This window comes from Borostomias antarcticus, assembly GCF_949987555.1.
Source record: "Borostomias antarcticus genome assembly, chromosome: 22".
Lineage (NCBI taxonomy): Eukaryota > Metazoa > Chordata > Actinopteri > Stomiiformes > Stomiidae > Borostomias > Borostomias antarcticus.
In genome coordinates, this window is record NC_140255.1 from 8,029,590 (window position 1) to 8,042,089 (window position 12,500).

General features: G+C 50.2%; 1 protein-coding gene across 1 annotated transcript in view; it reads right to left on the reverse strand.

Moving 5' to 3' along the window:
* The window catches only part of ankfn1b (ankyrin repeat and fibronectin type III domain containing 1b), a gene marked incomplete at both ends in the record, with an annotated part of 96,828 nt that overhangs the window by 65,477 nt on the left and 18,851 nt on the right, over nt 1-12,500 (reverse strand). The window contains one exon of the mRNA XM_084456021.1: nt 492-725. Within this exon, the coding sequence (XP_084312147.1) occupies nt 492-725 (234 nt within the window). The remainder of the gene's footprint in view (nt 1-491; nt 726-12,500) is intronic.

Sequence of the window (12,500 nt, forward strand, 5' to 3'; positions counted from 1 at the left end):
CCTCTGATCTAAGACGCCAGCCTGGCCTGAATCTCCCGTCGCCATGCGCCAGTATTTCAGAGGAAACTAAAGAGAACATTGTTATTATGGGATACGTGCTGTCATACCGCGCATCTCCATGACGGCACTTCCGAGCAAAGCGGAGGGATACCACTGTGTGGCGTGCAGGGGCATCAAAGTAGAACAGCAGCTTCTAAAACAGCCCAGGTCAGACCACCGCCCCCCATAACCCTCCAAACCTCCCCCCCCCCCAGTACAGATCTGGACAGAGCGGTCTCACAAGCCTGGGCCTCAGGGCCAGAACCCCCCCCCCCCAGCGCCAGTACAGATCTGGACAGAGCGGTCTCACAAGCCTGGGCCTCAGGTCCAGAACCCCCCCCCAGCGCCAGTACAGATCTGGACAGAGCGGTCTCACAAGCCTGGGCCTCAGGTCCAGGAAGCGGCGTCGCCCGGGTGCGAGGAACAACAGCAGACGAGGTGTAATAAAGCACTTACGAACTTCCTCTTCAGCTTGGCCTTGCCGCTGCCGCGCTGACCTCTGACCTCCGTCGCCGCCGCTGCCGCGTAGTCCATGCCCATGCCCAGGTGGTCGTCCACGGAGACGCTCTTTCGCAGGTAGGCGGCGCGCGCCCGGAAGTGGGAGAAGGGCGACTGGGGGCGGAGCCACGGCCGACACGCCGCCGCCTCCTCACCCTCGACGTCGTCCTCCAGACGCCACAGCTCCCCTGGGGGAGGGGGAGAGAGAAGGAGGAGAGGAGGGAGGGGTGGGGGGAGAGAAGAAGGGGGGAGGGGAGGGAAGGAGGGGTGGGGGAGAGAGGATGGAGGAAGAGAGGGGAGTGGGAGAGGAGAGAAGGAGTGAGGAGGGGGGGGAGACAGTAGGGAGAAGGCGAGGGGAGAGGGAGGGAGAGGGGAGAAGAGGAGAGGAGGGAGGGGTGGGGGGAATGAAGGAGGAGAGGAGGGGGAGGGAGGGAGAGGGGAGAAGAGGAGAGGAGGGAGGGGTGGGGGGAGAGAAGGAGGAGAGGATGTGGGAGGGAGGGAGAGGGGAGAAGAGGAGAGGGGGAGAGTCAGATAATCCATTGTTCATTGTTCAAGTCGAGCAAAATAAACCTTCTTTATCCTCCTCCATCCCATCCTCCACAGACACTTAGCCGTCACGTCAAGAGGTCTGTGACACATTTCATATCTCTGTCTCTCCACCTCCTCCACGTGGACCAGATAGGACGGCGCTCTTATCAGGAAGTGGAGGAGACGGAAGGTGAGAGAGAAGGACAGATCTGATGTCCTGTCTGGCTGCTCTGACCTGGAGGAGAATGATATCTAGTGTCACAACCCGCCAGGGGGAAGTAATGGGCTCTGACAGGATGGGCTCGGTACCAGCACACCCTGTCCTCGTCAGGACAGCCCCGCCCAACAGGGAGAAACACCACGTTAAGAGTCACAATCAGGCCACTCACTCACGCTGGATGATCACATGGTTACTGTCCAGCTAGTCTCACATAGCCAGACCTCCACACTTGGTTTATGCTGACCCAGCGCTGGAGAAAGGTATGGCTGGACTCAGGGATAGGGGGTGGGGATACGCTGTATTTATTAAACCAATCACAATCGTCCACATGGCGACCACAGGCCTACTTTAAAGGCCTGTATTGATGTCTCTTGTCTAAATCAAACACAAATGTGGATTTAGGATTATCTTGTGAAGATGTTTGTGACTGAATAAGCCAGAATGCTCAGAGCGGTGGTGGATTCTGTCCAGGTGACGGGACGCAGGTGGACGGTCCATCATCATTCAGCTCTACACGGTTAGACTTTCAGACCAACAGACTCTATTCAGAAAACCTATTATAGTCCTGAACAGTACAACACTGTGCATTCCACACTGGACTTAATGGGTTCAGTATTATCATAGTAAGTCTGCCAGTAGTCTCCTCCTACCAAAGAATACTCAGCCTTTAAAGGTCCCCCATTATGAAAGTAAGTAAGTAAGTAAGTTTTATTTATATAGCGCCTTTCACAGCACAAATGCACAAAGACTCCTACTAGCACGCCTAACGCCTACTAACACACACAGTAAAATATGAACACCCAGTCAGTTTTTTGTGTGTGGGCAGCCAAATAGAAAACATGTGATTCAACAAGCCAATCAGATTTGTCCCCTGATGTCAGGACAGGATTCATTAGAATTATACCGCCCCTAACTGGGAAAAAAAAGTTAACTAGCCATTCAGAAACACCCTGCTGCATTTGCATTGTTTGAAGTTCTGGAGGCACAACAGAGTGTGTGTGTGTGTGTGTGTGTGTGTGTGTGTGTGTGTGTGTGTGTGTGTGTGTGTGTGTGTGTGTGTGTGTGTGTGTGTGTGTGTGTGTGTGTGTGAGTGTGTGTGTGTGTGTGTGTGTGTGTGTGTGTGTGTGTGTGTGTGTGCCTGCGTGCGTGCGTGCGTGCGTGTGTGTGGGGGGGGGCATGTAAAGCTACAGACAGAAACGTCGCATCCAGACTGAAACAGACAAGGAATGCCAGAATGCTTAATCCGAGTGGCATTTTCAGCAGGAATATTCAATGGCATGTTTTTGGGGACCCCAGAGACCTATACTTGATGAAAAGGAGTATAATTGGGGACCTTTAAAAAGTCCCCCAGGGAAATCTAATGAGGGCCAGGCGGTAAGTGGCAGCTGTTGAGACGGTGTCTGGCTGGTTATTAAGGAAGTTGAATAAAGGAACCTTCTCAGGGAGATCTCAGAAACTCTAGGGCTAGTGACATCGGTTGCTAGGAAACAAACGCAGTGCGAGACTGAAGTTCTCTATTTGATATTTGCACCGGAGACGACGGGGAACCAAAAATATATAAAATAAATAGAAAGCTAAAGTCACAGGCTTAAAATGGAGGCAGTCACATCCTCTGATCCTCTGTGGACAGTTGTAGTTTTTTTTTCAGCTGTGATCATGGGAAATGAAAGTGCATTTTCTGTCTGAGGCTGAGTAGGGTGAGATGGAGGCCTACTCTCTATTCTGGTCCTACCTCAAGATTTATATAAGACTAAGAAGATTTAAACTGGGAGTGTGTGTGTGTGTGTGTGTGTGTGTGTGTGTGTGTGTGTGTGTGTGTGTGTGTGTGTGTGTGTGTGTGTGTGTGTGTGTGTGTGTGTGTGTGTGTGTGTGTGGGAGAGAGAGAGAGAGAGAGAGAGAGAGAAAGAGAGAGAGAGGAGCGATGCAAGGCAACAGTCTTAGACACTATTGAATATTTGCTGTATAAACAAATAGGCAAAAACATTGGAAGACTCAGGAGCTCCCCGCCTCACCCTCAACAACACAGAGACCAAATGTCTCCTGTATGCAGATGACCTGGTGCTGCTGTCCACCTCCAGGAACCACAGCCGCTCCCAGATCACCTGCAGACCTGGGCCCTGGCAGACAGCATGACAAACACCAAGACCAGCTGTCAGGGAAACAAACTTCAGTTTATACTTGGCTCCACCGCCATAGAACACACACACACACACACACACACACACACACACACACACACATATTTAGGATTGAAACTCAGCTCTACAGGGAGCTTCAATACGGCCATGAATGACCTAAGGCAAAAGGCAAGAAGGGCTATTGTATGCCACCCGAAAATCAATTCACATTAACATTCCAATTCAAATGTTCAAATTAGTAATTCAACCAATTGCGCTGTATGGTAATGAGGTGTTGGGTCCATTGGCTAACCAGGAATGTTCTAATTGGGACAAACATCAAATTGAAACCCTTCACACTGAATTCTGAAGTCCAAAGAAAAAATCCTGCAGAGTGGAACTTGGCCAATTCCCTCTTCTAATTGAAATTCAAAAAGAGACATCACATTTTATATTCATCTCAAAACTAGTGAACCCCCCCCCCCGCCTACCATCAACACACCTTACAAAGCCAAGAGGAGAACATAGAGAGGAGTCCCCTCAGCCAGCTGGTCCTGAGACTGACCTCTGACCCTCCCCTGATAGAGAAGAGTCCTGAGACTGACCTCTGACCCTCCCCTGATAGAGAAGAGTCCTGAGGCTGACCTCTGACCCTCCCCTGATAGAGAAGAGTCCTGAGACTGACCTCTGACCCTCCCCTGATAGAGAAGAGTCCTGAGACTGACCTCTGACCCTCCCCTGATAGAGAAGAGTCCTGAGACTGACCTCTGACCCGCCCCTGATAGAGAAGAGTCCTGAGACTGACCTCTGACCCGCCCCTGATAGAGAAGAGTCCTGAGACTGACCTCTGACCCTCCCCTGATAGAGAAGAGTCCTGAGACTGACCTCTGACCCGCCCCTGATAGAGAAGAGTCCTGAGACTGACCTCTGACCCTCCCCTGATAGAGAAGAGTCCTGAGACTGACCTCTGACCCGCCCCTGATAGAGAAGAGTCCTGAGACTGACCTCTGACCCGCCCCTAATAGAGAAGAGTCCTGAGACTGCTTTAACCCCTGGAAGGAACTTGGAGCTACTAGACTGAACTAGAAACATAAGTATATTTTGGTTTCTCTAATAGCTAGTGCTAAGTCATCAGTGTTGTGGTGAAACTGCTTTGTTATTCAAGGTTATTGTGAGAGTTAGTTTCGGCCTGAGCTAGACTAATTGCCCTGTTGAGTGGGCTGAGGGAGTGCCCTACTCTCCTGGCAGACGATTAGCAATCAGCAGTAACAGGCCTTAAGCATTGACGGCTTAGACGGCGACAGCGGGAAGGCGACAGCTCCCTCCGGCGTGCGACCGAAGGCTAGGGCGGTCAAAGGCACCGGGCGACTTATTCAAGAGCGACTTTGTCAAGTAAGACTGTCAGGAAGGTAGTACATCTACATTTACCTCAGTACCTGTTTTGTTACCATTATGTGTTTGCATCCAATTCCTGTTGTGTTCCCTCTCCGGGGGTCACGCAGACACTGGGTCACCCCCAGACTCCGTAACCCCTCTAACCTCATCTATCCGACTGTCTCAACTCATAGAGAGCAAGTGGTGACAGGGGGACTTTGGAATTGCCAGTCGGCGGTGCCCAAAGCTGATTTTATCTCAGGCTATGCGTCCTTGCTCTCCCTCACCTTCCTTGCTCTCACCGAGACATGGATCACACCAGAGAACACTGCCAAACCCGCAGCCCTGTCAGATGTGTATTCTTTCTCCCACACTCCCAGAGCTGCGAGGCGAGGTGGTGGTACTGGCCTGCTCATTTTACCAACATGGAAATACTCACTCGTCTCCATCCCACAGTTCTCCCCTCCCTCTTTTGAATTCCATGCTGTCTCTGTCATGTATCCAATCAAGCTCACCATTGCTGTTGTGTATCGCCCACCAGGTCCTCTTGGTGAATTCCTAGAGGAGCTCGATACACTAGTTTCGCACTTCCCAGATGATGGGTCCGCACTCATCCTTCTCGGGGACTTCAACATCCAGAGTGAGAAATTGGAACCTTTCCTCTCCTTCCTCTCCTCCTTCGATCTTCACCTCTCTTCTTCTCCTCCCACTCACAAAGCCGGCAACCAGCTGGATCTCATCTTCACTAGACACTGTTCCACCCCTAACCTCTCTGTCACTCCCCTCCATCTCTCTGACCACTATTTCATGTCCTACTCCCTCTCCATCCCCTCTTCCCCTGTAACTCCTCCTCCTACCCACATGGTTACCGCCCGTAGCCATCTCCGCTCGCTCTCCCCTACTGACCTTTCCTCTACTGTCACCTCCGCCCTCCCCGCCCCTGAATCCTTCTCTCTCCTACCCTCTGATACTGCCACTGATCTTCTCCTCTCTACTCTTTCCTCTTCTCTGGACAATCTCTGTCCCCTCACCTCCAGGCCTGCACGCCCAACTCCACCTGCCCCATGGCTGTCGGACTCAGTGCGTACTGATAGACGGAGCCTGAGAATAGCTGAGCGCAAATGGAGGAAAGGCAAGCTCCCAGAGGACCTTCTTAATTTCCAATCTCTTCTTTCCACATTCTCCTCCTCTCTGTCTGCTGCTAAAGCTGCTTTCTTCCGCTCTAAAATCCTAACCTCTGCTTCCAATCCTAAAAAACTCTTTGAAACCTTCTCTTCACTACTCCAGCCCCCACCTCCTACTCCCAACTCCTCCCTTCTCCCTGATGATTTCGCAAACTTCTTTGACAAGAAAGTTAACGATATCAGATCCTCTTTCCCCCCTCCCCCGGTCAACGCTCCATGCACGAAACTCACCCCCCCATCCCCACCCTCTCTCCACTCCCTGCTCCCCCCCTCCTCTCCACGCCCCACCTTATCCCACTTTTCTCCCCTCTCCCCCAACAAGGCCCTCAACCTTGTAACATCTAACCGCCCCACCACGTGCTCCCTAGACCCTGTTCCCTCGACTCTCCTTCAGTCTGTTGCACCCGAACTCCTTCCCTTCCTAACCCACCTCATCAATGCATCTCTTGTTTCAGGATGTTTTCCCTCTGCTTTCAAGACTGCCAGAGTCACCCCCCTCCTAAAGAAACCATCTCTCGACCCCTCTGATGTCAAAAACTACAGACCGGTTTCCCTTCTATCCTTTCTATCCAAAACACTTGAACGTGCTATCTATAACCAACTGTCTTCGTACCTCCACCAGAACGACCTCCTAGATCCCCACCAATCCGGGTTCAAGGCTGGCCACTCGACAGAGACCGCCCTCCTTGCAGTAACAGAGTCACTCCATGCCGCTAGAGCGAACTCTCTCTCCTCTGTCCTGATACTCCTAGACCTGTCAGCAGCATTTGATACGGTAGACCACCAGATCCTCCTCTCCACCCTCGAGGAGAAAGGCATCGATGGCTCTGCACACTCCCTGTTTGCATCCTACCTGACGGGCCGCTCCTACCAGGTGACATGGAGAGGGTCGACGTCGGAACCGCGTAGTCTGACTACGGGGGTTCCACAAGGGTCTGTCCTGGGTCCTCTCCTGTTTTCCCTCTACACTACATCTCTGGGCTCTGTCATTCGCTCGCATGGCTTCTCCTATCACTGCTATGCCGATGACACCCAACTGGTTCTGTCATTTCCCCCTTCTGATACAGAAGTGGAGACACGCATAGCTGGGTGCTTGGCTGACATTTCGGAGTGGATGACGACACATCACCTCAAGCTCAATCTGGACAAGACTGAGCTGCTGTTCCTCCCGGGGAAGGGCTGTCCGCACCGGGACCTGGCCATCACCATTGAAGACACAGTGGTGACCCCGACTCGGACTGCGAGGAATCTGGGTGTGACCCTGGATGACCAACTGTCATTTTCCTCACATGTCACATCCGTCACACGTTCCTGCAGATTCATGCTCTACAACATCAGGAGGATTCGCCCTTTCCTCACTAATGAAACGGCGCAGGTACTCATCCAGGCCCTGGTCATCTCCCGCCTGGACTACTGCAACTCCCTCCTCGCGGGGGCACCAGCGTCAGCCATTAAACCTCTGGAACTTGTCCAGAAAGCTGCTGCTCGCCTGGTGTTCAACCACCCCAAATTCTCCCACACAACTTCCCTCCTCCGTTCCCTACACTGGCTCCCTGTAGCGGCTCGCATCCAGTTTAAAACTCTGGCGCTAACCTACAGGGCAATGAAAGGAACAGCCCCCTCCTACCTCCAGGCCATGGTCAAACCTTACATCCCCTCCCGACCACTACGCTCTGCTACCTCAGGGCGACTGGTTGCCCCGTCACTCCGAGGCTCCTGCGGTCGATCGACACGGTCACGGCTCTTCTCTGTCCTGGCCCCGCAGTGGTGGAATGAGCTGCCCACTGATGTCAGGACAGCAGAGTCGCTGCCCATCTTTCGTCGCAGGCTCAAAACTCATCTCTTCAAGAAGTACTACAACAATCCTCCCACCTAAGCACTTATTATATTATATTGCACTGTACTTTAGATTGTGATTCTTGCACTTTGCCTTCAGCACTAGATTATGCTCTTAGTCACTTGTTTGTTTTAGAAAGAAGATGCACTTGTGAGTTCTGGCAAGTAGTAGTACATTGGCTCTTCCTACGTTAAATGCAATTATTGTTAGTCGCTTTGGATAAAAGCGTCTGCTAAATGACTGTAATGTAATGTAATGTAATGAGACTGACCTCTGACCCTCCCCTGCCTCAGCACAGCCCTCAGACAAATTATCACCAAACAAAAACAAAACTATATTACTTATTGGAAAAAGGCCACAAAAATTGAAAGTAAATAAGAATTATATTTGACCCTAAATCAAGAGTACACAGTGGCATATTATCTGACCACTATTACTGATCCAAAACTGAGAAAGACATTGACAGACTCAGTGATCACAGCCTGGCCATAGAGACTGGCCCACACAGACAGACCTGGCTGCCTAGAGAAGACAGACTGAGTCAGCTCTGCCCATAGAGAGAGAGAGCTTGAGACACAACATTTCTACAATGAGGAAATTAGAACAAAGTTCTTTACAAAAATTAAATGTAAACTCAAAACACTTTGATACTCTGACCAGACTAAAATGCAACACATACTGTACTTGATTCTAGTGTCAGTGCTATAGAAGCAGCCAGATATGTGAGAGATGTCACAGCCTCAGAGAAAACCAGCACAACAACACATAACAGCTGTAGTTCATCTCCCCTCAACTCACTCTGCCTTCTCCTTTACTCCTCCACTGCATGGGGATCTTTTTTGTTTGTTTGTTCATTTATGGATTTATTTATTTTACATATGGAGCTTAATACATTAGATTTTGTATATATATGTATATATGTTTTGTTAATTGTCACTTTATTGACCTATTGTATGATCCTACCTATTGCATACTTAATTTGTTTTCCCATGTCATTATTGAATTGTATTCTTCTTTTTCGTGTGGGTTTTGAGGTTGTGTACCCCCCCTGCCGGGCCGAGGGGATATCCTTTTACCACCCCGAGCCTGGGTGAGGACAGATGTTACGATCTCTACATTGCTTCAGGAGATTAGGCACAAAAGAGTGTCTCGACTTAAGTCGCCGGGGAGGCTCTGCTGTTGCAGTGAGCCTGTCATGTAGCAGGTGGTTAGGCTCCGCGGCCCGGCAGGCGAGACGTGCTGTGGTTCCTGTGCAGCGGAGATGGATTTGTTGGCCGCTTTACCCAGAATGCCGCAGAGTTCCCGATACGACTCATCCACGTTGTTGGTGTTAGGTGGTGGGAGGCACCTTGTGGATCTATGGGTAAGGAGGCGGTAGCGTTTCCAGTTGGCCTTTCGGAAGTTCCATCGCTTCACCGGCTCGCTCGGGACGAGGACGGGTTTAGGCATGGTTATCAGCGATGATCGATGTTGGGACCGCGGGAACTTTCCTAGCACGTGTCTATCAGGGAGCCGGTTATCAACACCGACGCTTGCGAATGCCAAGTCAGGATTCGTCCCAGTTTTCCAGCGACCTGAGACAAAGCTGGCTGCGCCCTTGGGGTCGTACAACAGGGCCAGGCTGTTGTTCGCTGCCCAAGCAGCCAGGTTTTCTCTGTCGGATGTATTGGTGCTGAACCCCCAATCCTCATGCTGGCAATTGAAGTTGCCAACATAGAGGCAGGGGTGGGGGAAGACTGGGAGATACGCTGGTGTGATTCGCAAGGGCGGAGGCTTGTAGACCGGCAACATCCACGCACAACCACTCAATCTCCGAGCCAGTCGGGGATTGGTCGACGAGAGTCGAGTTCAACCTTTGATTCACGAACGTAGCGAGGCCATGTTTCTTGCTTAGGATAGACCCAGCTAGAGAGACATCTGGGAGAACGATCTTATCTGCAGTTATGCAGTGGGTCTCCTGGAGGAGGATGACGAGGGCCTTGGTGGTGCAGGCCAGGTGCTCGATGACGTCGGTCTTACTGGGGGTGAGCCCTTCGGTGTTCAGCTGCAGAATCCTGGGTTGGCAGCCGAACGCCAGCCCGGGTGGGGGCCCTCCGTTGGCAGACTTTGCTTCGCTTATGGTGGTTAATCGCAGCTACTGACGGAGGGCACCGTGAGAAGGTGTCTGCCTCGCCTTGTATTCTTGACGCTTTGTCAATATTGTCAATACTGTTCACCTGACATTCATGCCAATAAAGCATGTTGAATTGAATTGGGAGGGGAGAGAGAGAGGGGGAAGAGAGAGAGAGAGATAGAATGGGAGGGAGAGAAAGAGCATAATACTTTGTCCTCAAACAGAAGTCAACACAGCCAGCAGGCAAACTCCTGAGTTGATGAGAACAACGTGCGTCAATCAATCCAAACCCAACATCAAGCGCCGTCCTGAGGACCGTTTGATTTGTATTTCATTTTTCCATTTGAACTTGTAAAAAAAACATTTGAATCAAACTGCTTAATAGAAGATACTAAAGCAATTGTTTGTTGTATTATGAATTAATGTATGTAGTAGGCCTAGCGCTACATGGTCATTATCTATCAAAGTCAGTATTATATCAATATATTCTCTCAGTTATTCTATATTTCTGTCAGGTATACTATCAGCATGTAGCTATAGGCTACTACCTATTCTGGAAAGCCAGTATTAACATCTTAATATCCTGCAGTGCTATCTGAGGCACTGTACTGTACGTCGAATCTTTGTATCTGGTCCAGAGACTCTGGACATGCCTGGAGGGGCCAGCGCTGGAGCACGGCAGGGTCCAGGCCGTTAGCCTGTCGGTGTGGAGGGCTGTTCTGGGCAGGCTGACTCCCCCAGGGTCTGGACAGGCTTACAGCAGGGTTTGGACTGGCTGGCCGGGGCTTACGGAAGGGACTGGACAGCAGAGATAACGCAGTCTGAGTCGGAGAGAGCCCACCTGGCTCCACCACGGCCACAGAAAGGATTTACTAGAGCACCACAACCACAGACAGAAAGAGAGAGAGAGAGAGAGAGAGAGAGAGACACAGAGAGAGAGAGAGACAGAGAGAGAGAGAGAGAGAGAGGGAGGGAGGAGAGAGATCAGTCCAGGTCTTCAATCTTAAAGATGGGTTGACTCGTCCCTCCCTACCTCACTCTCTTTCTCTCTCTCTCTCTCTCTTTCTCTCTATCTCTATCTCTGTCTTATTCTGTAACTTTTGATGGGCTTATTTTTTCTCTGTTTTGTCTCATTTGAGTTCTGCTTTCTCTTCCTTCTATCACAAAGGGAGTCTTAGGGAGAGGAGGAGGGGAGAGAGAGGAGGGGGAGAGGAGAGGAGAAGAGAGGAGGAGAGGGGGGAGGGGATGCGGGGGTGGATGCTCAGTTCAGTTCACAGTGTGACAGCTACAGCGGCTGTCACGGATGTCAGGGAACAGGAGGGGGGGGGGGGCTCTAGCGTGACTTCTGAAGCCGCTAAGAAAAGATTTCCCAATCACAGCCTTCCTCACAGCCTCCCTCCCTGTCTGCTCCTGCACAACACGCCATGCTAAGAACAACGCCAGGAGCCATGTCAGCGCCATGACAGAACATCCCTCATGCAAGGAAAGCAGCTGTCTGCTCCTTAAAACAGTGAGACAAGAGAAAATACACACACACACACACACACACACACACGTAATCACTGTTAATGTATAATAGAGGGATATGGGATACATCGAGTTCATTTCATGCTTTTTTAAAACATGTTTATTTTTAGATTAGCAACGGGCATCACTGACAAATACAAACCAGTGTCTCAGTATGTTTTGTAACATTATTTGTAACATTAAGGTGTAGAATATTTGTCTTACAGTAGCCTATTATGAAAAGTTTGCGGAACGGTTCACACAACATATATGTTCTGTAAAAGAAAAGTACAAAACAAAAAAACGTCTCCTGTAGGCTACATAGAAGTCCTAGATACTGTCAGGAGCTACTTTCTACATGTGTTTATTAGGCTGTTATGTGATATGAGCTCGTCTCCCACATTCTTCTGCGCAACGTCCTGTTTAACACTGTTTGAATCTCTGCACCCATCGGCTCAATACAGGCTGAGAACCCAGACGGTCTCTCTTGTGACGTTGTGCTCCTCAAATATGCCTTCATTAGTTGTGAAAGAGCAGGTTTTGGGCAAGGTATTTGATTGTGCCACCCTCTGGCGTCTGCTCCAGGCTATAGTACCGTGGGCATGAAAGCATTTCTGAGTGGACAGGATGTGGAAAGGCACTTGCGGATAGGGCTGGGTATCGAAATTCGATACCTTTGTGGTATCGACCGAAACACTGCTAGGTATCGAGGCATCGAAAGATCTTAAAACATTCGATCCCTGTTTTCGATACTAAAAAATGTATTAAACCAAAAAACATTTTTATTTTATTTATTTATTAAATTTTTATCTGTCTCTCATCATCCTATCACTACCTGTTCTAAAATCTAACGTGGCCACTGACTGGCTGAGGTAAGAAAACAAATTGTATGTGTCGGCTCGCGCCGCAGTTCGCACTTGTTCAGACGTGAAAAATGGCGAAGCGGCGGTCTAAGGTCTGGCTCCATTTCACAAAAGCGACACACACTGGTAGTGTTAGGTGCAATGTGTGCGACAAGGTAATTTGACAAGACAAGACAGGAAATACCTCTAACTTCAGGAAGCATCTAATCGTCCACAACATT